We start from the raw sequence: 25,643 nt of genomic DNA on the forward strand, positions 1-25,643 counted from the left end.
CACCGACAATACACTTTACTCAACATTTAGAAATTACAAAATACACTTGGTTGAGGCGCGGGGCCCTTTCTAAATCTATGATTGAGGCTATCATTGTGAAGATGTATTGTTTAAATTGTGTGCGTGTGAGTGTGTGCGTTAAAATTTTTCCCCTAACCACAGATTATATCATACTTCCAGTGCCGTAACTTTCTGGCACGTACCCGCCGGTCATAATGACTAACATGATGAATATTTCACAGATTTTGATTTTGACAACTTTTAAAGAAACTAAAATTTTAATAACCAAGTTTATTCTAAAATCACAATTAACAATAATCTAAAATCACAATCATACAGATTACCAATGCTTTTGTAAATGCGCGGTTACTACATTGTAGTCCTTATCTTTATTTAAAAACTGTATTTCGTCCAAGTCTTTGAGTATCATTACATCTGGCTTGTCATCACTTCTCTTGTTTCTCCTGAAGACGTTCATATTTTTCGACACTTCTCTGTTGAAGTTCATTTTTTGGAATGGCATTGGATAGCGTGTCAGTTTGTTCCACTTTTTCTGTTTCTTCTGGTTCGTCTGTGTCGTAGTTCGATTGGTTAAGTTGATCTTTTGTAACATCTCTTCTTTCGCGTAAATGTCATACGTGTCAAACTGTTCTTTCGTTGGCGACGGTTGGGTGACGGCTGGCGAGTTTTTCTTCTTAGACCTATGTTTCCTTATTATCTTCTGGATTGTTCGTTTCGGTGCTTTCTTTAATGTCTTCCTTTTTTCGCGGTCGTCAATCAGTGTTATGTTTGGCACGCGTAGGATATTCTCCCCTTTGTCAATGTAAGCTGTTGTGTTGAATTGCATCTGCGAAAAATATTATAATGTTATATTTTTCTGATGTACTTAGGGGATGTAATTGAACTAACGCGTAGATAATATGAAGTTCCCTAAAATCTATTAACTGAATGGCTGATGCAACCGTTGGATGTAGAAATTAAATTTTGTAGGTTGGTTCTTCACTATGTTCTTCTACTTCTTCTTTCTTGAGTAGTGATAAGAAGATGACATACGCGAAGAGAGGTTTATGCTCAACAGTAGGTGGAAAAAGACTAATGATCAATTGAAATGGAGATACAATTTTATTTCATCATCTCGATGGTGGAGTTTCAAAGACTCCACCCCTAATGGAGTAAAATATAATTTATCACGCAAATAAAGCAGGTAAAAGTTACTATACCATTGCCAAATTGATACAATTTATCAGAGTAAGTAAGTACATTTTTACAATAGACAAACACACGGCACAACCGCTATTCTTACCGTTTTCACGGGTAAAAAATGCGCCAGGGAACTCTGTATGAGGTCGTTTTGACTGAGATGAAATGTCGGGAGGGATTCCTAAAAAAAAAAAATATTACGATAACTTAGACATTTCAGTACTGAGAAATTTGTTGGAAATAAAAATAAACTGAAGACATAAAAAATAAATATACAAATTGAAATTTAAAAAAAAACCTAAAGTAATTTTTTCATGGGCTTGGAACTAAGAACGGTGGCTGCAATCACGCGTTATATGATATATAGATTTTATAGGTTACAGTTAAAAACAGTAATAGAAGTTATCATTTTTAAAAAAAGGAAAATTTCTGTTTTTTTAACGAGCAATACTTGTATATGTATTACGTAATTCGTTTCTCCGAGACGGCTCTTTTGGTTTTGACGAATTTTTGCATTTAGATAGCTATCAATAAGGCTGATCATCATGATCAATCGAAGCTCGGGCGCATAGCTTGTAATAAATTTGTCTTGGAAAATTTATATAGAAATAAGATAAATCACACCAAAAAAAAATAAGTATATGAATAAGTAAACACTATTATTACACTTTGATTTGTCATCTTTACTTTTTGTAGTTCCCATTAAAGTATATTAGGATTTTTTGGGTCTGATATAATGACGTCACACAGACATCACCTATACAAATTCCATACAAAAATAATTTTTTTTAACATTTATATAAAATGTTACCGATTTTATAAAAGAAATAGTCGAAGACAAAACAATTACTTACCTTTAATACATCAGATCTCACTGAACGCGAACTTAACATAACTGGTATAAAAAGTAGGAGGAACATTGTCGAATGATTTTGAAAGAATGCCTAAAGAAATTGAACCAGGTACTACTTCAGTTCTTTTATGAAGCATATCAAAGGTTTTACTGTTTCCAAAACACAAAACACTATTGTTCTAAACGAATGTTTGGTAAAAGACGAAAATATCGGTAAGGTTTCTTTTTGTCCAATACGTGATGGGGCTTCTGGTAAACACTGCACTAGTACACGTAGTGAGTTTGTTTAAAAGGGGCTTATAAAAATATACAAAAACAGGGTTTGTCTCCACTGATCCCAGGATCAGATCGGCTTGGAAGTAAAGATAATCGTATATACATAAGCATACCGGTATCAAAATACAACAAATTTGTGTGATGCTTCCGATGGAATCAAATATTTTTGAGGTCAAAAACCATTCTTAACATTTCCTTCGTAATTTGTTTGTGTACACAGTCGTTGATAATAACAACTGATTGATAGTTCCACAAGATATTGCGCGTCTCTTTTTATGACGTGAACTGTAGTTGTTCAACAGGCTAAAGTCAAAAGTGTTTATGTAAATAGTCTCTCATATAAATATAAAATCAGTGTCACACAAACGATTTCCTATTTCTGCAAACGAACCCGGTATCAAAATTTAATTTTTTTTTCACGGTATCAGTTTCCAAAGGGATCTGATACCAGGATCTATGGAGACTAATCCTATAAACGTAATTCCGGCACGTAGCTTGTCTGGTACTAGAGTGACGTCATTGATTTAGAGATTAAAAAGATTTCGCCGTAGAAGGCCTTGCAGGACAACGTGAATTGATGTCGACTGAACGTGATTTAAAAAGGCTAAACACATTACATTAATAGATTTAACACCTTCGAAGACCGTGCGAAGTGAAGAAGAAAAAGTTAGTTAGTTAGTTGGAAAGCAAAGTCTAGGCTCAAACGTTTTGCGGCTGAGGAATTAACCGCCAAAATGCTCAGCTAAGAAAGAGATTAATAGATTATCTATTACATCCTGAGAAGGACAATATTTCGACGAAACCTATACTCTTATAAGCATCAAGAACGTTGTTCCTGTCAGTGGAGCTGCCTAAATTTACATCTAACCTGTCATACATTTTACCTCTCTATTTAATATAAATTACTTATATACTAGTATGGTTATTCGCATAGGAAGCTGTCTTTAAAACCATGTTACAGTGACTTCTTGACCATACTCTTGTTCTTTTAACATAAATTCATAAATGTTCAGAAGCATTAACATTCTATTAATTGACTATAAAATATAATATATATAAAACTAGAGTACAGGATTTCTCCATATATTTCCCATTTCCACTTACCGATAAAAGAAACCTGACCTGTTTTTGTTTACAGAAGAATAACTCAAAACATCAAAAAATGGCTTAGCAATCGAGATAGGAGATAGCACTATGCCTGAATATAATAAAGATGAAGATTGACTTGCAACATGTTCATAAAGGTAAATTAATGTTGATTCTAAGTGTTAACATTTATATGATGTATCATCAATTTAATATTTACGTCATCTTAAAAGTCATGTCATTTGCTTTTAAGAGACCAGCAATCACTCGAACAAATGAGACCTACAGCAATAGCACTCGATAATGAGAATACTATAATTTTGTTTCAGATTATATTGCTGACATGGATTCTTTTCTTCAAGGGAACCAACTTATCAGTGGTCATAGACAGTCTCAGTCAAAAGGGCATAGTTTTGTCGGAGTATTGTCCAAAAATGCCATATTGCGAGGAGGGAGCGCATGTTATGTGTATGTACTATGATCCAGTAAGTATTTGTTTGGAAACCAGAATACTGGTGTTCCTAGACTTTGTACTTCTAATAAATAATCATCTAATCGTTTTCCTAGTTGCTTCCTCAGATATATAACGCATTCCAACATTTTCGTCTCCACGTCGCACTTTTCGACCATTGACACTAATATCATCCATATAAAACAGTTAATTACTATTTTGTCATTAAGTATATAGAGGTTTGTCTGATATGTGTAAAATTTATTTATGTATTTTAAGGAAACCAACAGCGTATACACAAATGCAATGCGATTATTATTATTTTCTTATTCTATAATAAGAGGTTTCACTCTGTTACAATACTGTAATACTGGTAAGAACACATACAAAATTCTATTGATACCACAGATATAAAAACATCAAAGTAATTGATACAGACAAATACAAAAAAATAATCCACGCATTAAATGCAATAAAATCTCTCTGACAACAATAAGAGCTTGTGTAAAAAATGTCATGTATAAAAAAACTTTTTCCTATTACAGACTAGAGTCATGGGCCCGCTCTGTACCAACCCGCGAAACGTTTCAATGACATCAGAATTGGCCATCAAACTTCTAGAAGTATCTAATGCGTAAGTATTTGTTTTTTTACAAACAAGCAATCGAACAGGCATGCGGCCCACCTGATAGGAAGTAGTCACCGCAGCCTAATAACGCTGCTACACCTACCAGTGGTGCTACACGCACGTTGATAACTTTGTCACCTCTCTCACCCTTAAAAACGGAACACGAAGATGCATTACTATTTTTCGGTTAAAATAGATCGGTACCTATGCAAACGATTTTAATCCAAAGTCGACCTCAGAGTCATTAGACTAAAATGACAATTCATACAGGTCACCTGTATGAATGTAAATTACCATCTTATCTAGTATTTTATTGCTAAAATTGGTGTCAGATGTTATAACAAATCTAATAACGCTCGGCCCGGAGCGCGCCCACGCCGAGAGCCCTGTGACTGCTCGGGGACATGCTCGTTAAACACAGATTTATTCAATTACTCCAAAAGTGTATTTATCCAATATGTATTAACCTATTTAAATAATATTTAAATAGGTGGTGTTATTATTATCATGACTTTATTGTACTAACACTATAAATTTAATAATGATTTTGTAAAATATCTAACCATTTCGACATTGTAATCTAATCACAATTTCTAGTTTATAATTTTGTGTTGACTACTAGCATGCAGGTGTTTTGGATGTTATGTCTGTTAATCTGTATGTGTCTATAATATAAATAAATAAATTAAATAATACTTCATTCGTCGCGTTCCAATAAATAAACTCACTTAAATACAAGCATAAACAATTCCAAGCTTACATACATTATATAAACGTGGCTGATGTAGGTACAAATTCAATACATCATTGTTCTCTAGGGATTACACGTTATATTCGCGTTTTTTTTTTCAGAGTGAGAGGCAAAATGGCAATGGGTATCGAGAAAGGAAAAGGTGGTGTGGAATTGCCTCGAGCCTACGGCATGTTTAAACTGGTACGTTAATTTATTGATAGCGGTTTCCCGAGGGGTATTCTGACGACTGATCCCGCGGAACAAGAAGAAGGGAATCGCGCGATACGCGATTGTGTTCTTCTTTGTAGTCGTATTGCTTATGGCTAAGAGTTGGTAATTACGTGGCGTGGAACACACAGGAGTTTCTTGGCATTATTAATGGTGTGGTTAGGCGCTGCCTTCTCCATTTCACACACAAATTGATAAATCAACCAGAGTGCTGGTTTCGCCACGATGTTTTTGTTCACCGGAAGCAAGTGGTGGTCGATAAAAACTACTGTACATTAATCATATTGCTATAATCATGGGGCAGTACGATATGAACCTGGGAAGTTTCGTTTCACAAACTGGTGTTTTAACACCACCACCTAGATCTTGTAGAATACAACAAGAATTGATGTATTTTTGACTGCGTCATACAAGTCACAAAAGTCACAAAAGGGTCGATGTCGCGAAGAAATGTCAAGGAAAATGAGAATATCTCAATAGAAATTAGTGAAAAATTGCTTTGGACAGAGACAAATGAAAGCAAGTGAGGAGTTTATCCAGAATTGAGACAATATAGATGAAGAAAAAAATATCAAATTACCCTAACTATAGTGCTAAAATAGTGTAATAAAGAGTAGTGAAGTTTTCTTCGATATCAGGATTAGACTTTCCCGAATAAGTATTGTACCACAGCTTAGTACGACGCCACCACGATGATCCCCAAAGATCAACTCCAAAACGACAGAAGTTATCTTTCAGATTTTTTGTTTTATTCCAATTTTATTTACCGAATTTGACTCTTTGTACCAATTTAGTAAATAAGAAATAAATAATTCTAATTTTAAAAACAGTTCAACGACAACTTATTTTTCAGATTTTATAAACTGTTTTCATACATGATCAGGTTTCGTGGGACCAGTCGAAGGAATACTCTCCCGGTACTTTATGACCGGTTTCCTGGTCCATTCGGGACCCGGATCACGACCGGTTAATTTATTTATTTAACCTGGCAACACTCCGAAATGTTCGAAGTTCATTATGGAAATTTCATTAAAAATTGTTACTGACTTTTACCCGCACCTTCATTTTCTACGTAGCGGTGGTGGTGTAATGGTTAAAACGCCCGCCTATGGATCGAAAGGTCCCAGGTTCGAATCCTACTCGTGCCACATGAGTTTGTATACCTATCTGACTCATGTATAGTAGTTTTCATAGACCACCACTTGCTTCCGATGAAGGAAAACATCGTGAGGAAACCTGCACACTGGTTGATTGTTAACTTGTGCCAAGAAAGTTATTATGTGTGTTTAGTTCCACGACCCTCAGCCATGAGGAATACGACTATATATATATATATGAAGAGTACGCAAAATTTTATGCAGATTGGTTAAGTAGATTAAGCGTAAAAAGATAACAAAGTAATAAACATAAATTATAATATATTACTAACTAACGGACCCTAGGCTGTGACGCTCAACGGCTTGGGAAATAACCGTAAAAACGCTTAGCTGAGACATGGATTACAAATAACTAATTACAGTTAGGATATTCAAAAAAAAAATTGAATGAATTATAATCACGCGCACCAATCGAGACACCCGACGACTGGCCCCACTATAACTAGACCCGCGGGTCCAGTTTAGTATTTGAATTGTACTTCAAGAATGATAATGATATGTTTTTTTAGCATTGGGATAACGAATTGGCCACGTTTGCTCAAGTGTTGGCCAACCAATGCAGACTTAGACATGACATGTGTCGAGCTACAAGTAAGTTTTTCAATTTCATAATGTACTAGCTTTCGTCTGCATCCTCGCCCGCGTGAATTTCCCAAGTGAGCTGTTCCTTTTCTGGGTTAAAGGTACCCTTCACCGTACTTCAAACTAACTTTCCATAGTTTGAAGTACGTACATACATTAAAAATTGAATACATAACAAAATTGTTATTACCATTTTCCGCAGCCTAATTTTCTGCGGAAATGTTTTTTTTTCGGGATTAATGGTGCCCTATATCCTTTTCCGTAATATTATCTACACGAGTTAAAGCGTGCAGAGGTAACAAATTTACTTCCGCGTTTATAATTAGTAAGGATTAGGATAACTAGGAGAAATGTGGACTTTTGTACACTAGAATTCTATTAGTCTTTTTGTACGTAATATTTCAATATATTAGATTATACAAATTTGTAACAATAACACAATTGACTAACAAATAAACATATAAAGTAATAAAAATTTCGCTAGAAATAAACGTACGATTTTCAAAAGGCCGAGCATACATTTTGCTAATATATGGTAATATTACCACACCACACGTAATTATTATAGAAATACTTAAGTTTTTATGCACAATAGCGCCATCTACTTTATAAAGCGCCATTGACTATCAGACTTTCTGACCAATCCTACTTTAATCGCGTACTTTCGGGATAAAATGTACCCTATGTGTTAATCCAAGGTATCAGCTATCTTATTGTCAAATTTCATAAAAATTGGCCCATTTGAGCGTGAAGAATTAACGAAAATACAAACTTTCGCCTTTATAATATTAGTGGGATTAATCTCAAGACAATTCCAGAAAGATTTCCAGATCCAGGTCAGACGGCCGGCCTGGTCCGCTTCTCGGCTCCCGATTGGATACCAGTGTCAAAGTCCAAAGGAAACCATTTCACCGAACCTGGCCTAGTGGACTCGAAGATCACGTACGCTGTCACCCAAGCGCTAAAATCTTGGTATTCCCAAAAGAGTTACGTCACCCCAGCTATGATCATTGATACACCCGACTGGACTTTGTAAGTGATTTTTATTTTAACAATAGGTCCGATGAATACTCCAGAACTCCTAGACCGTGTTTTTCTTTCTTTTCGAGTGTTATCTTTGACATGTTGGTGTCAGATTAAAATAGAGCGATTTGATGGATTTGGATGAATCCGTATGTCGATTAAGATAGGCTATCCTGTGATGCTAGCACGAGTTGCGACTACATAATAGAATCGCCACCAACAAAGTTTATATGGCAAATGAACTGCGCCGCAGATAATATAAGGAACTACTAATTTTCCAAATAAATTTTGCCGTTGTCGACACTATTACGTTCTCGCAAACATACGCGCTTGCTCCACTGTAATCAATAAGTGAAGACCAATTTTCTGTATTACCTTTTTTAATTTTAGGCCCAGTGTTATCGGAGAGGATGGAAAGGAATGGTAAATATTTTAACAGTTTTCCGCCACTCTTTAGGAGTTTCTATTTCGGTCCTGGGATCCCGAAAACCGGGGAAATCCCGGTCAATTTTTTTGGGATATGTCCCGGGACTGCATTTGGGAAACTATGATTAAAAATCTAACACCAGCGTTATCTGTAACATACTCGAAAAGAGAAGAGAGAGAAGGCTCTATTTGTTCCATGGTTATCTTTAAGGTCCGTGTTCACCGAAAATGTATGTAGCACTAACGCAGAATGATTGTATAGAATAACATACGTGCGTGTATCCGTGCCATAAACTGCCGTGCAATTGTTTTACCTACGTGCTGCATACGCATTCGGTATGCACTTGTCCTTAATAAAGCGTGTACACGTTTATTTCATAAAGTTATTGGCCATTTTGTAGGTTTTAGCATGGCAATATAATTTTCTAGTTTTATCCTAAAATACAATCAATTTACGCAATAAATAATGTGGAATAACCTTCATGTTTGCCCATATGAAAACAGATTAAAAATCTTGAAAATGACACGCGCATGTTTAAATTTCAATAGGATAAAAGATTAATTATACGACCTCGGTGTCGCAGTGGTAATGTGCTTGCCTCTGAACTGAAAGGTCCCGGGTTCGATCCCTGGCCCGGGTCTTGGATGTTTATATATATAAACATCCAAGACCTATATATATATATATATATATATATATATATATATATATATATATATATATATATATATATATATATATATATGTTACAAAATAAAGTATCGTTGAGTTAGTATCCCATAACACAAGTCTAGAACTTACTTTGGGGCTAGCTCAATCTGTGTGATTTGTCCTAATTTATTTATTTATAAATTGTCAAAAGCGTTAAATACATTTCGGATAAAAACTATTTCATATAAATATTAGCGGCCCATCCCAGCTTCGCTCGGATGCTACAAAAAATAAATGACAACCTATCCTCTGACCCACTGTATATACAAATAAAACTTCATCAAAACCGGTCGAGCCGTTTCGGAGTAGTTTGGTAACTGTTGACACGAAATTTTTATAAAGATTTCCTCGTTATGTATAGAGATATTAATATCATAATTATAATGACTGCAGGATCCCGACAAAACAAAATGGCCGGCCGTTTTTGGAAATGATCAGCGCTCCTGCGACGCACATGGGTTGCGGTATCTCAGCCTATGCTGATTACGCTTATCATGGATCTAGATCTCCACTCAATTATAATGTAAGTACCTATATTTTGCCATACCTATTACTTAAAAACAACCTGCCAAAATTAAGTGTTGCGAAACTACACCTTAGTTTCGCAACACTTAAAGTGCACCAATCAACTTTGGCGATAGTCGCCGACGTTTAGACATAATGTGCGTTACGTACTTTGCGTTTGTCTTCGCAGGTTAATGTTAACGTAAACGTTGATTGGTGAAACTCACCCTTTAATTCTTAATTTGTTACCCAAAAAGTATGGTATAGACGGGTAGACTTTCAAGTGATTGAAAAATAGACAAAAACCCATCGAAAATATTATGTTTATAGTCATCGCATTATTGGCAGTCATCCGTCTGTTTTGTATGTAACATTATTAAATAATTAGGATTTTTTAAATAATTAGGTATTAACAGCCCTTAATTGTATGTTTATTACATGTAGCAAATGCACAAGTAAAAAAATTACTGATAAATTCTTCACTTGTAACAAACATGCAAGCAAAATCTTTATCATATATTATTGTATTTTATTATGCCATTCTAAATGTATATTCTCCATACCAGTCCATGCAAGTGGTGTGCAACTTCTCATCGCGTCCCAAGAAGAACAAACCAGTATACGACCTGGAACCAGGGCCTCACACGTCTCCATGCGGATGCCCTCCCGATGCAATTGAAGATGAGAACTGTCTGTGTGTTTATACTGATAGTGAGTTTGTCCTTTTATATCGGCTGTTTGCGTTCACATGCAAGCATTTTGCAACAGGTGACGTTTCAATTTAATTCAAATTTAATTAGGACATTGTTTAAATCTATGTTCGCATTGTTATTTGACGTCCTAATTGATAAACAAAAGAGGCAAAGCAATGAAACCTCCAGTTTTGTCAATGAACGTTTCTCAAGTTCAATGTGATATTGTGCATATGTCGCAGTAAGATAGAAAATACCGTAATATTGTTATATCCCCAAGGATATAATTGTGACAGTTAATACGATGAGCTGATCAACCAGTTCTTGTGCTCTTTATAGTTTCAACATGTCTGTCCGTTCGTCTGACCTGGACTTAAAGCTATGCTCCATTTACTTTAATCAGTCGTGCTCCGCCCGTTGCGTAGACGCAGCACGTCAAGGCTCCGTTGTGAGTCGTTGTTTTCCATAGGTTTTGACGCTTACGAGTATTGACCGTACGTACGAAACTTCATACAATTTAATATTCTGCGTTGATCCGTGACGGAGGACGAAGCGATGGGGCATGGCTTTTTGCTTTTTAAATTTTGTAACTGCAGATAAACGTCTCTTAAAATATCTGCTCGTAAACAAAAAACATCCTGTAAACAAACTCGCTGCAAACTTTTCATTGCGTTTAGATATTACGTATTATTTTGATTCATAGTAACACGCCATACATTTTATAGACTTTTAAACTTTAACAGTAACCTGTGGCGTAATTTAATTTTACATAATATATGTGCCGAATCAAATTTTATCGCAAGTATGGAGCTTATAAATGCGTGGCGAGTTTACTTTATAGTCGGGGAGCCCTTTAGGCTTTTTGTGTAGTTACTCGAGCGTCAAAGAGAGATTTTATGCTAGAATATATATTTTTTATGATAGTTGTGTGGACAGTATTTTAGTAGTAGAAGCGTACAAAGACTTTCAAAGTTTTTAAATTTAAACAAATGTTGAATTTTATCCCTTGAGCGCGATATTAAGTAATCATTAAGAAGAAATGAGACAGGACAATCATAAATTTCATTAAATGAAAATGCGATTTACATATTTTACAAGGTGGTAGTTTTTGTCATAGACAATTGATGTTATACGATTTTAATAATCTATTTTACTAGCGCTTATTTATTTATATTTTATCAATATCAGAAGCCAAGGTAACAACGGCAGACGCGCCGTTGTCGTGCGATAATCTCTTTTTATTTATAATTAACAGTCCGTCCAAGCTTCGCTCAGGTAAAAACATAATAAATTATACCCTATACCTTCCTCAGGAATCACTCTATCTATTGGTGAAAACCGTGCGCGGTAGTTTTTGAATTTATCGCGAACAGACAGATAGACGGTAGAGGACTTTGTTTTATAATGTGTAAGGTTGTTAGGGTAATTTCATTGTAAAAATTAACTTTTTATTATAAACAATAAAAAAGTCATTTTACTTAGGTGGTAACTTATTATAAAAAAGCATTGTATCTAAATCGGACGCGGTGGAGTAAATACCAAAATCCCCCCTCGGGCTCCCCTACTATTACGACGAGTTGACACAAACAAAAATCAGTATTACTCTCAGAATATCCATTTGAAAAGCTCCGACTTCATTAGCTCCTATTTAGCTACTTAAAGCACTTTTGGAATACTCTTATTTTTATAGTCGTGTATTCTTTCTTTGTTACCAGCATGTGGAATATACCTACCTAACATAGGCACATAACTAATTACCTACATAACTAATTTCTTGGCAATATTAATGGAGTGGTTTCCCGTATATTTTTTTTAATTTTAAGACAAGAATTAGTAATAATAATATAATTAATCTCACTACTGTGTTGTCAATTTAATTAATGATTGATTTTGGAATTGAAAATGATTTTCTATCAAGGAATGATCAGCTGATTCTTGTAACTTAGGTAACAGTTAGTAGTGTATTATTAATTTAAATTAATAATGTGTTTTTGTAGGTCTTATTTACGCAGAATAAAAATAAAAAAAACATTTTCTGAAAATTCTAGATCAAAGCTCTAGTGGAATACATAAGTTCTTCCGAAGTCAGAGCTTTTCGAATGGGTGCTCTGTGTGGAATACGTTACGCATACCTTGTTAGTGATTTTACTGCGAAGAAAACATAAATAATGTTGTATGGAATAAAAACCAGCAATGTGTATATGATACAATATGTACTATATAAATATATGTACCTATAGACCATATTTGTATTGCCGCTCGATAGTCAACCATCAATTGCGTTTCGACTACTATCGATAGTTTGAGAAAAAGCAATTGTATCCATAGCTATTGATAGTATCGAATCGTGACGACGATATCGATACTAGCATTAGTATTTTTCGGCAATATTACCAATATCGATTGTGCAAAACTATCGACAGCTTGTGTAATATTGCTGTGCAATACTATCGATACTGTTCGACAGTCTACTCGTCGTCACGGTTCGTTATTATAGATAGTATGGCCATTTTCGATTAAAACTATCGATAGTTCAGCAATTAGGGCATGCATACCGGAATTCCAGAATATCATAATTCTTAATACCGGAATTGAAGGGACAAATACCGTAATACCGGGATTCTTAAAAAAATACGGACAAATTACACTATCATAATATAATTCAGGCCTCTAGTTGAACGACGCTGTTTGGTAAAGAGGCTAGGCTATTAATTGAGCGGCTAATTAAGCTAGTTGGCTGCGACATAGATATGGCTCGGCTAAATCCGACAAGCGCTCCCCGGTCCCCGCGCTGTTTCCCCAGCCCGCACCGAATTCATTTACTTTATACCCCGCTACAGACGACAAGATATCAGCGGCGATCTAATGTGGAAAGGTGGAGATAGAAATCGGGGCAATATCGTGGCTGAACTCTACTCATTGTGTTATAAATAATTATAGATTTATAGATACAAATTGTGCCAATTCCGGTAACAGTACCGGAATTCCGGTATTAGGTATTAGATAACTTTCCGGTATTGCATGCCCTATCGGCAACACTAGTCCATATACAAATTGCTGGTTTTGATTTTATACGACTAATTGTTTATTCCAGAGAAACCGCAGATGAAGGTTAAGACCGCGTATAAGGGTAACTGTATATCAGTTTTTTTTTAACAAAATATTCATTTTTGACACACTTAATTGTCAGAAAAATCTTGATGGAATCTTAATCTTGAAGTATGACAAACTCTTTTAACTCCCTGTGGGCGAAGTGCGGGTTTTCATTTCACTTCTCACCATCGAAGCTATTCGAAGTAAGACAAAGCGCGAACCAATCACAATGCGCCATTGTGACGCAACGACAACCACACTTCGAATCGATTCGACAGTGAGAAGTGAAATGCAAACCTGCACTAACCCCTCCTTTTTCTTTTCATCTTCTACTCCAAAAACCAGGACACTAAACGGCTCATACTCTAGTAAGAGAAATTGCTATAATACTTTAAAAGGTATGAGAATTTGAGTGTTTAGTTTTCGGGGTTCAAAAATCAGTGGAGCCCGTTACGGCTGAGGAAGGAACCGATATGAGAGAAAATCAAATTTGAAACAAATGTCCAAAATAAACTTACTATATATATAGAAATTGTGAGTCAGTTCCGTAAGGTCCTTTATGGTAGTTCTCAGAGGGTTTCGACCGCTGCGGCCGCGCTGTCATTACGACCCGTCAACATTCTTGACGAAGGAATAATTTCCAGAATCAATCATTTATAAAATTGTCAACTTTACCGCACGACGATGGCGATTTAGTGTCAATTTTTTATTTAAATTAATTTAATATTTATTATTTTAGTTTTAATTTTTATTTTTAACAAATAGCTTAAGTGTGTATGTGTAGTTAATTTTATATTCGATATTGGCATAATAAATTGTCAATATCACAGTACAGATTAGGTAATTATTTTAAAGTAAGATAGTAAAACTAATTCTTGTCTTTGTTAACATTTGAAAAATTATACAATGAAATCGCGACCGCAATGGTCAAAACGTTCCGAGAAACATCTTTAGTGAATAAACAGAAATAATTCACCGGTTTCGGGAAAAACACGTCACGTGAAAATAATGAGGCGATTTCAACTTGGGAAGATCTCAATTTATTTGGCTTCCTTTTTGGGAGATTAAGTGACTTAGCGGTCCGCGTACATCAGGGGCTACGTAAGATGGTATATTGCACCGTAATCCATTAAGTTCATTGTTCATTTTGCTCTGTATTAGATGGGGAACTTATAACCTTTCTCAACACGTCAAATTACCGTGGACAGAACTTTACCTATGAAGTGGTAATATCGGCGAATTCGGCTTGGTTGTTGTGAGTGCCTCCCAGATCAGAGAAATAACTAAAATGTCTTAATTTACTGTCCCTAATGTATGAAATGATATGTAGTAATTCCTAGTTGAGCCTTCAATTGACACTTTTAATTTCCGGCTGATGTTTTTACTATATTGAAAGGTCTGGAGTCAATTTAACAGAGAAAACTTGAGTTCATTTACTTATTTCAATGGTTTGGTCCAAAAATCTGATGCCCAATTATTATTAACGAATTGAGACACAAATGTTCGATCGACGCATTTGCACCGGTTCGCAGGGTAGACTTAGGTACGTAGATCTAATATACCATATTACTTCATAAGTGTAGATAAAATATTCTTGCAAAAATTCAGGCACCAAAATATTTCTAAAAACCATTCCATTGTATTTTAATATTCTTCTTCCTTGCCGTTTTCGTATACGTACGGATGGTATCGTTGAAAAAATAATTGTCTTTTCCTTCTTTCTGTCGGTTCCTTCCTCAGATAGAAAACGTCTGAACACAACGTCCACGTTGACTTCAAACCAACCTTGTCAAATCATACAATTCTATCATATAAACAGAGCCATCACAGACCATTTTATCTCTAACATGTTGATGCTATTTAATATCTTTTTATATATTTTAATAAATATAAATGAAACTTGTAATAATATATATTTTTTTAACTCTAATAGGTTTAAGCTATTACATGTTGTAATAACTTAAACCTATTAGAGTTAAAGAGAAGAAGAAAAAAGAGGTAAATGTTTTTAGTCCACTGTTTCGGCAATATTACGACCTCCATGGTTCGATTCCCAGCGCGGGCAAATATTTGCACTTGTGATAACAAATATTTCTGTCTGTCTGTGGTCTGAATGTGTTGTGCCCGTTTATGTTTGTGTCCATCGGACCTTTGATACAAGCTTAGTGCTTAGTGTGGGCCAGTTAAGTGTTGTCGATTTTCATTTATATATATGTACAAATATCTTCCGTGCAAAATTTGCATTACAGTAAAGCCTAAAGACGAGTTGGACTGTGACGGCGTCAATTGTGAACAAGCCGTGATTCTGTTACCTATCTTCACTGTTGAAGACGCCCCGCCGAGCAAGCTAATTAGCAGACAAGGGTAAGATGAATCATAAAGCATTAAATCTAACGTGAAACTTTAAGAAACTTCAGTAAAATCAGTAACTACTGTTAGTAATAAATACGCTCGATAGAAGAAGCACAGTCTGGAGCAACGTATTTGAAACGTATATATATTCTCAATTGAATGCAACAGCAATTTAAAAGCCGTAATCTCACTTTCCTAGTGACAACGGTAGCAGACACTCCACACAAAATATATGATCTATCTGAGGTATTTGACTGAATTTACCACGAATCTTTTTTACTCAAGCTCTCTCAATATGGTTTCGACACTAAATTATTATTAGTGATAACAGTTAGTTATCTCTCTAAAGTAATAGGCTACAGGTTATAGACATAACCTACGTAGCTTAAAATCAAATGGATTTAAGTCAAAGGTTGGTATGCCCCAAGGATCTTTTTTTGGACCTATAGTTTTTTTAGTCACCGATATAGTAACGACTGACACAGATAAGAAATTCATGAAACGGTTTAAAGTGCCCATGAACTTTGATACCTTTTTACGCGACTCAAACTTGCACTTGGCATTTTTTAGTATATAATGGCATATGTGAACGATTATAATATAATTGTAAAGTTTTCATCATACATTTAATTAATTTAAATTTTCGATTATAGGTCACATCGTGGCGATCATCACAATTACAGGTATATTTTCAATGTAACAATATAATATTTTTAATGTAACTATCAATTGTAACTAGGTTTATTATGAACGAAATGAGTTCTCGATGTATTGTTAATGGCAATGTCATTTCCCAGAAACAACTTGCTCGGGGCTGCTAGTTCTCTGGAATTTAATGATGACGACTTCCCTGGAAACCGAAGCGAGGTAAAATTATATTATATTTTAATATACTACATATAAATACGCGTAATCTAACCCTTTATTCATTTATATAAATGACTTAATCAACGTTATTCACGGTCTAGTTGTCTTCTTTTGGAGTATAAATTACTAACACAAATGCGAGACACAATTCATTCGAACCATTTATAAATGGTTTTCATAATATTATATTTTTGAAAATCTGTAGCCTCAAACCTATTCCCACTTGTTCTATTTCCCCACATTACGCTACTAGTGAAGAAACACTTTATATGATCTAATCTTCAAAATACAATTGGTCTCCACTCCTCGCGTTGTGTGGATTAACGTATGTGTGCAGTTGCTTTGAATTTTGGTACTAGTGCCACTTTTTACGGATTGTGATCGATTTTCCATAAAATTTTGTGTTAATTTCATTTGATAAAATTTTTACAATAGTACCTATAACGTGAACTGTGAACATCTGCTTAGGGATTCAGTGAATATTCCAACACAATTTTAGTCAAATCATTTTTTTTTGTGTTTTCTATTGATTTCAGCATGTTCTGACTGTTGTAAATGGCATTGTGGATCATAACCCTGTGTAAGTATTGCATTTAAAGGAGATTGCGTGTATTGCACAGAATATCACCCCAGCCTCGGCAAATATACACCTTTAGTATTAGCTCGTGTCGCATATCATATTATACTCATTATTTGTCCAAATCAATGAATTACAAATCTCCTCTAGGAAGATTTTTCAAGGCATTTTGGAAACCGCTTAGGTATATTAATTTATAAGGCAAATCACATACATTGAGCTAGCCCCAAAGTAAGTTCGAGACTTGTGTTATGGGATACTAACTCGACGATACTATATTTTATAACAAATACACATATAGATAAACATCCAAGAACTGGATCAATCAGAAAAAGATCATTTTCCATCATGACCCGACCGGGGATCGAACCCAGGACCTCTCGATTCAGTGGCTAGAACTTTACCACTGCGCCACCGAGGTCGTCGAAATATATTTTATTAGTCATATTGGAACTGTTTTGGTAAACTGATGTTAGACTCCTTATTTCTTAGAGTTTTTCTTTTACCTTAAAGTAATTTGTAATCCTACTTTCAATTTTTAGTTTTAATAAGAACAATAAGATGTAAATAAAATATATTATTTTTTCTAGTCATCAAACCCCGGAAGAATCTGTGAGGCCGTATTTAGAAAAATCACCAAATTATAAAAAATCTCACCTGTTAAGCTCCAATCGTCCACAGCAGAGGGTAAAAATCTTCTGTTTTACATCTGTTTAGTAATATTTGTGTTGCATATGTAAGCTGAAAATCACAGTGCCTTGGCTCGCACCATCTAATTCTTTATTTATACTGTTACTGTTGTGATCACTTCTCACCCAGGTGGACCGCAAACCTATTTCTACTATTTTTTTTCCTTGGTTATTTAAAACTTTGAATATTTTTCAGAAAACTAGCATATTCTCACGTCTGGGTCTATCGAGCACTTCTAAAGCAAATAATCCTTTGAAGCTAAGTCTGAAAGACTTCAAAAAAGATGTTGTTCCTCGAAAAGATTTCTCTAAAGCGAAACATCTCCTGAATAATTACATGGAGTCTATAAAAAATTATAGTACCATTCAATTCAGACCTCACATAACAGAATCCAAGGACAGAAAATCAAAAAGATATTCCAGTAATAATAGAAATATTAACGATGCCGAAATTGTATTAATTGAACATGATAATAATAAAGGTCATTCAGTAATACATAAAGACATGGGACGTAATGAAATTAAACACAACGAAGTTGACCATAATGAAATAGAACATAATTATATTGGAAGAAATGAAATCACACATCAAGGAGATCGAGATGCAAAATTAATGACTCTATTAGATAAATTAGAGGAAGAAGTACAACATATCGAACTAACTGGTAATAAAAAAGAACTGTTTGATGCTAAAATACGTAAAATATATGATAGTGTAGTAGGGAAGTCATCAGCACCAAAAAATAAACATATTTCTGAAACAGATGATTTTGGACATGGAGAAATAAATAAACTAGTAGATCTTGATATTGCACACGACCGAGATCTTGAACATGAGCATGATTCAGATCACGAACACGACAATATGTACAAAAAAGAATTAGAACGCAAAGATCACAAACTAGACAAAAATGATATTGCTAAAACAATGGATGATATAGTTCACTTAAATCACAATGATAACGAGCACCGACGCAGTAGTCTAGACTATAATAGTGACAGAGGTAAAGATAGTCGTATGAGAATTAAGGCAAGGTTGAATTCAGGTTTCAGTTCAGACACAGATATTGAGTCGGACTACGATTACAGAGATAATTCAAAAAAATCATTACACAAAGATAAGTTGTACAGAAGCTCTGATAATGAGTACAAAACACACAGATTCCCTGAGTACAGAAAATCTTACAAAAGCAAAAGTCAATATTCACATGAAGATTTTAAAATGAATCGATTTAACGTCGATGAACCAAGGAACGGTAAAAGGTTGAAACACAGAGATTATTACAAGAGTAGAGACGGCAGTAGTATTGAAAGTTTGAATAAAAATCATTACAGAAGACATCAAACTAGAGGCAACGAGTGGAATATCGATGATGATGTGTTGAGTCCAGAGAGACGAAAATATTATCAAGAGAGACTTGAAAATTTGGAAAGGCAACTCCAGAATACACGAACTCGAAAGTTTAGGAATGATGTAAGTAATAAGCAATTCATTATTTTACATAAGTAAGCCTTATTATGACTGGTCGTAAGATAAAACCTTTGTACACATAATGAGAATTCTTGACAAACGGTAACAAAATAGTAAATTCTTTCAACAGTCAACTTAACTGAGTATGTTATTTATTCTAGGAGGAACGACACCGCAGACCGATGCGGGTTCCAGGTTTTGATGAAGAAACAATGAGGAGGCCCAGCAAGAACAGAATGGACCACTTTGACATGAGAGAAAGGTCGAGGTTCCTACACGGATTTTGAAGAAACTTCTCGATCACCAGCCTTCTCGATTCCATCCTTAGTAGCTTTCCGATATTTTCTTTTCCACGTCACAATTTCTTCGGTATTCTTAGTTGGACGCATATCTTCCTTGATGAAGTCAGCCCTTCGAAGAAGCATTATCTAGTTATATCACTATATACTTAATAATCTAATCTAAAGATCGCTGGTTGTTATTTGCTATACATCAAAATTCAACAAAGGCAACGATCAATATGTAGCGTACATAGTTTAAAAAGCACTTTTCAATCTAATTTCGACTAAATTTAGTACATACGCGGATAGAATACAAATGCATACCTTTAAAATCCCATATTTACAATATTACAATACATAGTGTACTTTTTATCCCTAAATAATTACGTATTCTTCTTCTTCCTTATTATTACAATGAAATAACTTTAACACAATACAATACATATTTTTTACTTTCATTTACTTTGTAAGTTAGATATTTTTTTATTGTTAACGTTTGTTATGGGAAAAGGATTTTGTAGATTTTTTACATAGGATTTTATAGCTTTTTTACATAAGGTTTTATAGATTTTTAACTGATATTATAATAAGTTTAATAATGTAAATAAAAAACGTAAAAATTATTCTGGTTGTTCATAATTTGCTTCCAAAATATCTGGTAGATACCTACTTATAAGATTTAAGTCAAACAAGACGCCTCATATGACTTAGTGACTCCTGCCATCTAGCGGTTGTCATAGTTTTATAGAAAACTCGTTCAAACAAACTCATCAGTTTTGCTATGGTATACTAGAATAAAATTATTGCAAGTACAGTTTTCATCTGTTGCGCCCGACTCATTCAGGGTTGTGACGCCCCGAAGCTCGGGAGTTGGCGTAAAAAATAACCTTAAAGTGAAGATATGTCTTTTATATTTTACAACCGGTTGCCTGCCTGTAGTCTACCCTCTTCGAAAATGCTATCGTTAGGCAGCAATAGCATTCTCAAATAGGTTTGACATCAGGCAGTCACTTTAGTGGCTAGGCTATTTGTGTCAATATATCGGGTTATAATCAACGTAACGCGATAAAACCCATGTTGTACCCACCAGATGGTAAGTTATAACAACCGCTATACAATTGTGAAAAAAATATCGAATTCCATCCAGTACGTATCGCGTGATGCGCGAACACACAGTCGACAAAATTCTAAAAAAGATTGTTATGGCTTCTATTAGTCCCATAAATTACCTACATAATTATTTTACTTTTATATCCACTATACATACGGACATAATCCACTTTTATTAAATATATATACTAGCGACCCATCCCGGCTTCGCTCCGATAAAAACATAATAAATTCAAATCATTTATTCAGAAATTAGACCTTCACAGGCACTTTTTCTCTTCAATTTATATATAGATATATATTTGTCACAAGCTACAAACTACTGGCATTTCGGAACGACCACTGCTGAGAAGAAATGCCGTAAGAAACTCATTTGAACAGTGTTGGTCCTATCATGCCAGAAGGGCTTACCATTATTGTTTCTTACAATGTTTTTTTCTAATAATATATAAAAGTACATAATGTACATAGTCAAAAGGTATATCAAAACAGGTTATGATTGTGATCCGATTGTGTGCTGATTATATATATCGATGTGAAATAAATTAAACACCTGTTTAGGTGTTTAATTTATTTATTTAATTTATCTTCTTTAGGAATTACACTATATCTATTGGTAAAACGCATGAAAATCCGTGTAGTAGTATTCGAGTTTATCGCGAACAGACAGACAGACAGACACGGTAGAGGACTTATTACTATACAATAAAAGTCCTTATTATTACAACTAAGTCAGTAAAGTTAGTAAAATTGAAAATGCGGTTTTTAAAATAAATGCTTGTGTATAAAAATAAATTGTTATAAAAACTGATTCAAACATTTTTAAAGACGCCGCTCCGTTTGATCGTATACAACGCTAAATTCTATACATTAAATTTATGTAGGTTAATACGATAACACAAGCAGAATTCGTTCGTGCGAATAATGCGTGAAAATTAGCATAAAACTCAGTGAAAAAATCCGTTATCGTCGCAAAGGTAAACATTTCGAAAAACACACTGTTAGTTTTGTCAACAACAGCTCGCAAAATTCAATCGGCTTTCGTTGAGCTTTTTTCTTTTCCATCGCGATTTTCTGCCCGTGGGTCGACACACAAATTTTAACTTTATCGAATTAATAACATGAACATTTTAGTGCATTACGTATGCGTTTTAACGTTCGCTGTTTTGTGTTCTTCAAAAGATTTGCATATAAAAGAGGTACTTGTGATGAGCTTTTATGAAAATACGAAAATAATTTCAACATAATTCTTATATAACATTTGAAATACAAAACACTAAATTTTAATAAAGATTTATCCTTTATTACAATGTAAACTAACAATCTGATAAATCTGTTCATTAATTTGTTTGTTTGAAATAACTTTATTGCATAATATAACACAAATACTTACACAAGAAACAGAAAAACCACTAGCAATGGCGTACTTATCCCATGGAGAGACTTGTCCACCCTTCCAATCAACCGACAGGAAAAAGCGTATACTTACAAACACCATTAAATATTGAGAATTTTTCATTTGTTAACGTAGAAATTAAATCCAAAACTACGATATATTTTAGGATTGGTCATTGAACGATTTTATTTTCAGGAGCGTGATTTATTGAAAAAAGATAACGGTCTACCAGAGATTTACAAAAATGGCATGTCCCACACGCCTGAACGACTAACTGAAAGGGTGAGTACACACGAATTTTTTGCACAAATTAGATTAAATTACATTACATTTCATTTATAAACCTCGGTACAAAGGTTGCTATAGACATTAACCTAACCTATACCATTATTATAAAGAGCGTTTGTGAGTTTGTTACCGAACCGATTTCAAAAATTCTTTCACCATTAGTAAGGTACATTATCCAAGATTGCTATAAGCTATATTTTATCTCAAAATTCCCACGGGAGCGAAGCCCTGGGCAAATTCTAGTTAATAATATTTCGTCCGTCCATAGTAAATGTTAGTAACAATGTTCTTATAAGACTATAAGAAATATTTACAGTGAATACTACTTTCCCTTTATTGACTTTTACAATCGGAGGAGAAGCAGCTGGTAAATTTTGTTGTTCTATCGCTCACGAGGCATGGATATGATGATAAAAAGTGAAGTCTGCATGTCGTGCTTTCTCGGCTAAACGGCTAGGTCGATTTGAATGAAATTCGGAATAGAGATCAAACGTAAGCGGGCGGAGTTGCGGACAACGGGTAATCATTTGATATCATTATTAATATCCTTTAAAATTCCAGTTCGTTCGCCACGTAGAAACGACCGACACAGAAACAGTACTGCAACATTTAATGAAAGAAATCAACAGAAAATACCCAGAAACGAGGCCTGGATCCAAAAACTCCACTATGCCGAAATTGATAAGGAAATTGAAGAGCAAACTAAGGAAACAGATAAAAAAGAACAAGAACATAAAACGGAAGAAGATGGCATCAAAAGCACATCCCAAAATTGATAATTTTACGACTACCATAAATAATGTAGTGTGAATGGGCCATTAGAACATTATAATAAGTATAAGAATACATTATTATACTCTAATGATTATAGATTAATAAATATGTAACTTTTCACGGCTAATTATACACTTTAGATGGCTTTTAGTATGTGTTTTTATTTTTCATCTGAATAGTTTTTAAGGGCGAAGTACGGCTTTGCATTTCATATCTCACTATCGAGTCGATTCGTAGTGAGACGAGGCGAAACCATCACATGGCGGTGTGGTTGTCGTTGCGTCACAATGGCGTACTGTGATTGGTAAGCTGTATCTCACTGCGAATCGACTGGATATTATATATTATATTTAACTAAAAGAAGTAACCGAAGTAAAAGACAACCATTTTCAAGACACTTTTACCCGTGGAATGAAAGATATGATAAATTATGTTGCTTCAATGTAGTTGTATTTTGGTACTATCTCTTAATAACATTATTTTTTTTTAACTATACGATACTCGTAGTATGATGTATGACGAAGGTTCAGATCCACTCCATACCGTCCCGGAGATCTCGTATGAGGCGATTAAGGGACTCATAGTGTTAGCAGCTGATAGGCAACATAAGCGAATTCAAACAGATTCGGCATTCATTTTACAACCAGCTCTCTCAGCCAGCCCCACGATTTCCTGGGAATTTAAGGGGCGGCCATTTTTTAGATCACAACGAAACTTTCGAAATTTTCATGTTTATATTTTACCCTGACCGGACTTCATGGCGTCACAGCCCCTAATGAAACCGGGAATTCGCGAGGATAAGAGTAATATAGGGAGGGTAATATTCTTTTATGCAAAACTAGCTTTTGATCTAAGCTACACCCACTTCCTTTTTTTACGGGAGCAGTTATTTTCGGGATGAACGGTACTTACTTCAAACTACATGCATGAAAATTTAAAAGTATATTGTACTTTCCCATTTATTTCATGTTAGCTTAGCTGTACCCACGGTGTTAGCCGCGTAAAAACCTAAGCATTTTTTAATTATTATTTTTTTTTTACAAAATTTGCGTGTGAAAACGTTTTTCACCAATTAAATCATGACGAATCGTTTTGATTTTCGTGTCATTGTTTGTTTTAATACACACAAGAGGTTAACTTCGACGAAGTTTAACTACAAAAATAATTTTTTTTTTTTTTTTAGAATTTATTATGTCTATATGTTTGTTCGCGTATCACGCGAAAATTACTGGATAGAATTGGATGTGGTGTTCACAGTTATATAGCAGAGGGACCTAAAAATATCTAGTATAGGTCTCATCGCGACACGTTTAATTGATAAAATTACTTTCATATAATAAGCAGGGGGGCTACCATAACCTCTTAATGCGATACGCTTTACGACCTAAACTGATCTGCATCGCAAATTCGTACCATCGACTTAATTTTTTGTATGAAAGCGATCCATTCTACGTTCCTAAATTGAAATGAGTTGCATTGGAATCGTTCTGTCAAAATTGATGGTAGGCCTACAGGTACATACGCGCCCTTTTCCGCGAATAATAAGGATCTTATAAACTCGACATACCAGCAGGCTTACCATCACAATTTACGGAACGATTCTAATTCAACTCACTTCAATTTAGGAACCTAAAATGAATCGCTTTCTAAGTACTACCTACTACTAAAATTTAACACAAAAAATTAACTCGATGGTACGAATTTGCGATGCAGATCAGTTTAGGTCGCAAAGTGGATTGCGTTAAGAGGTAAGAAGCAAACTCGACTCGTCTTGGCAACATTTTTACATGAAAATGTTTTTAGAATTTTGGGATTTTCTACCGTCACGTAGATTTCATAGGCATTCGTTATCTTATTTCTAGAGTAACGAAACGGCCCAAGCTACAGGTTTTAACTAGAATATAGAGTATGTGAAGTTAGGTCTGGTAAGTTAGGGCGCATATATAAAGAATTTTGGCTCTACATGAGATCTGACCACTTTTTCATACATTTTGACTAAAGTGTAGAGTTTGTGACGCAAACTAGACTCGTCTTAGTAATATTTTTACATGAAAATGTTTTTGGTGGGATTTCTTATAGAGTTATTGCTAACAATGGTGTCAGATTTTATTCAAGTTATTCAAAGGCATCCGACACGACATCGTTATCCTACGTTAATACAGGGAAGGGATGATTTACGAAATTAAACACCAAA

At 34.6% G+C, this 25,643-nt stretch overlaps 3 protein-coding genes across 9 annotated transcripts; 2 read left to right on the top strand and 1 right to left on the bottom strand.

Annotated features, from left to right (window-relative positions):
• Positions 1-276: 276 nt before the first annotated feature.
• Positions 277-2,202, bottom strand: LOC128680429 (uncharacterized). The gene is made up of 3 exons (XM_053763582.1): positions 2,055-2,202; positions 1,304-1,381; positions 277-847 (listed from the first exon to the last, which is right to left on the bottom strand). The coding sequence occupies exons 1-3, from the start codon at positions 2,118-2,120 to the stop codon at positions 341-343; spliced, it is 651 nt and encodes a 216-aa protein (XP_053619557.1). The 5' UTR covers positions 2,121-2,202; the 3' UTR covers positions 277-340.
• Positions 2,203-2,266: 64 nt separating this feature from the next.
• On the top strand, positions 2,267-20,504 carry LOC128680427 (uncharacterized). Of its 7 annotated transcripts, XM_053763576.2 has the most exons (19): positions 2,320-2,373; positions 2,884-2,995; positions 3,468-3,573; positions 3,745-3,900; positions 4,412-4,500; positions 5,347-5,428; positions 7,122-7,203; positions 8,013-8,226; positions 8,608-8,640; positions 9,749-9,878; positions 10,426-10,570; positions 13,646-13,681; positions 15,894-16,008; positions 16,650-16,679; positions 16,794-16,863; positions 17,400-17,443; positions 18,031-18,127; positions 18,326-19,603; positions 19,762-20,504. In XM_053763576.2, the coding sequence occupies exons 3-19, from the start codon at positions 3,562-3,564 to the stop codon at positions 19,885-19,887; spliced, it is 2,739 nt and encodes a 912-aa protein (XP_053619551.1). In that variant the 5' UTR covers positions 2,320-2,373; positions 2,884-2,995; positions 3,468-3,561; the 3' UTR covers positions 19,888-20,504. The 7 variants fall into 7 exon arrangements, with proteins under 7 accessions (XP_053619549.1, XP_053619548.1, XP_053619547.1 ...); XM_053763574.1 differs by lacking the exon at positions 2,884-2,995 and having other exon boundaries at positions 2,267-2,329; XM_053763573.1 differs by lacking the exon at positions 2,884-2,995 and having other exon boundaries at positions 2,290-2,373.
• Positions 20,505-22,028: 1,524 nt separating this feature from the next.
• Positions 22,029-23,599, top strand: LOC128680446 (uncharacterized). Its single transcript, XM_053763604.1, has 3 exons — positions 22,029-22,190; positions 22,583-22,669; positions 23,237-23,599. Exons 1-3 carry the CDS (start codon positions 22,113-22,115, stop codon positions 23,483-23,485), a joined length of 414 nt encoding a protein of 137 aa, XP_053619579.1. The 5' UTR covers positions 22,029-22,112; the 3' UTR covers positions 23,486-23,599.
• Positions 23,600-25,643: the final 2,044 nt, after the last annotated feature.

The sequence above is a fragment of the Plodia interpunctella genome, chromosome 24, assembly GCF_027563975.2.
Source record: "Plodia interpunctella isolate USDA-ARS_2022_Savannah chromosome 24, ilPloInte3.2, whole genome shotgun sequence".
Classification (NCBI taxonomy): domain Eukaryota; kingdom Metazoa; phylum Arthropoda; class Insecta; order Lepidoptera; family Pyralidae; genus Plodia; species Plodia interpunctella.

Coding starts and splice junctions, on each gene's coding strand:
- LOC128680429 (XM_053763582.1), bottom strand. CDS start 2,120: ATGTTCCTCCTACTTTTTATACCAGTTATGTTAAGTTCGCGTTCAGTG. Junction 1,382..2,054: donor TGAGATCTGATGTATTAAAG/GTAAGTAATTGT, acceptor TTTTTTTTTTAG/GAATCCCTCCCGACATTTCA. Junction 848..1,303: donor ATTTTTTACCCGTGAAAACG/GTAAGAATAGCG, acceptor TATTTTTCGCAG/ATGCAATTCAACACAACAGC.
- LOC128680446 (XM_053763604.1), top strand. CDS start 22,113: ATGAACATTTTAGTGCATTACGTATGCGTTTTAACGTTCGCTGTTTTG. Junction 22,191..22,582: donor AAGATTTGCATATAAAAGAG/GTACTTGTGATG, acceptor TTTTATTTTCAG/GAGCGTGATTTATTGAAAAA. Junction 22,670..23,236: donor CTGAACGACTAACTGAAAGG/GTGAGTACACAC, acceptor TTAAAATTCCAG/TTCGTTCGCCACGTAGAAAC.
- LOC128680427 (XM_053763574.1), top strand. Junction 8,227..8,607: donor GATACACCCGACTGGACTTT/GTAAGTGATTTT, acceptor TTTTAATTTTAG/GCCCAGTGTTATCGGAGAGG. Junction 9,879..10,425: donor GATCTCCACTCAATTATAAT/GTAAGTACCTAT, acceptor TCTCCATACCAG/TCCATGCAAGTGGTGTGCAA.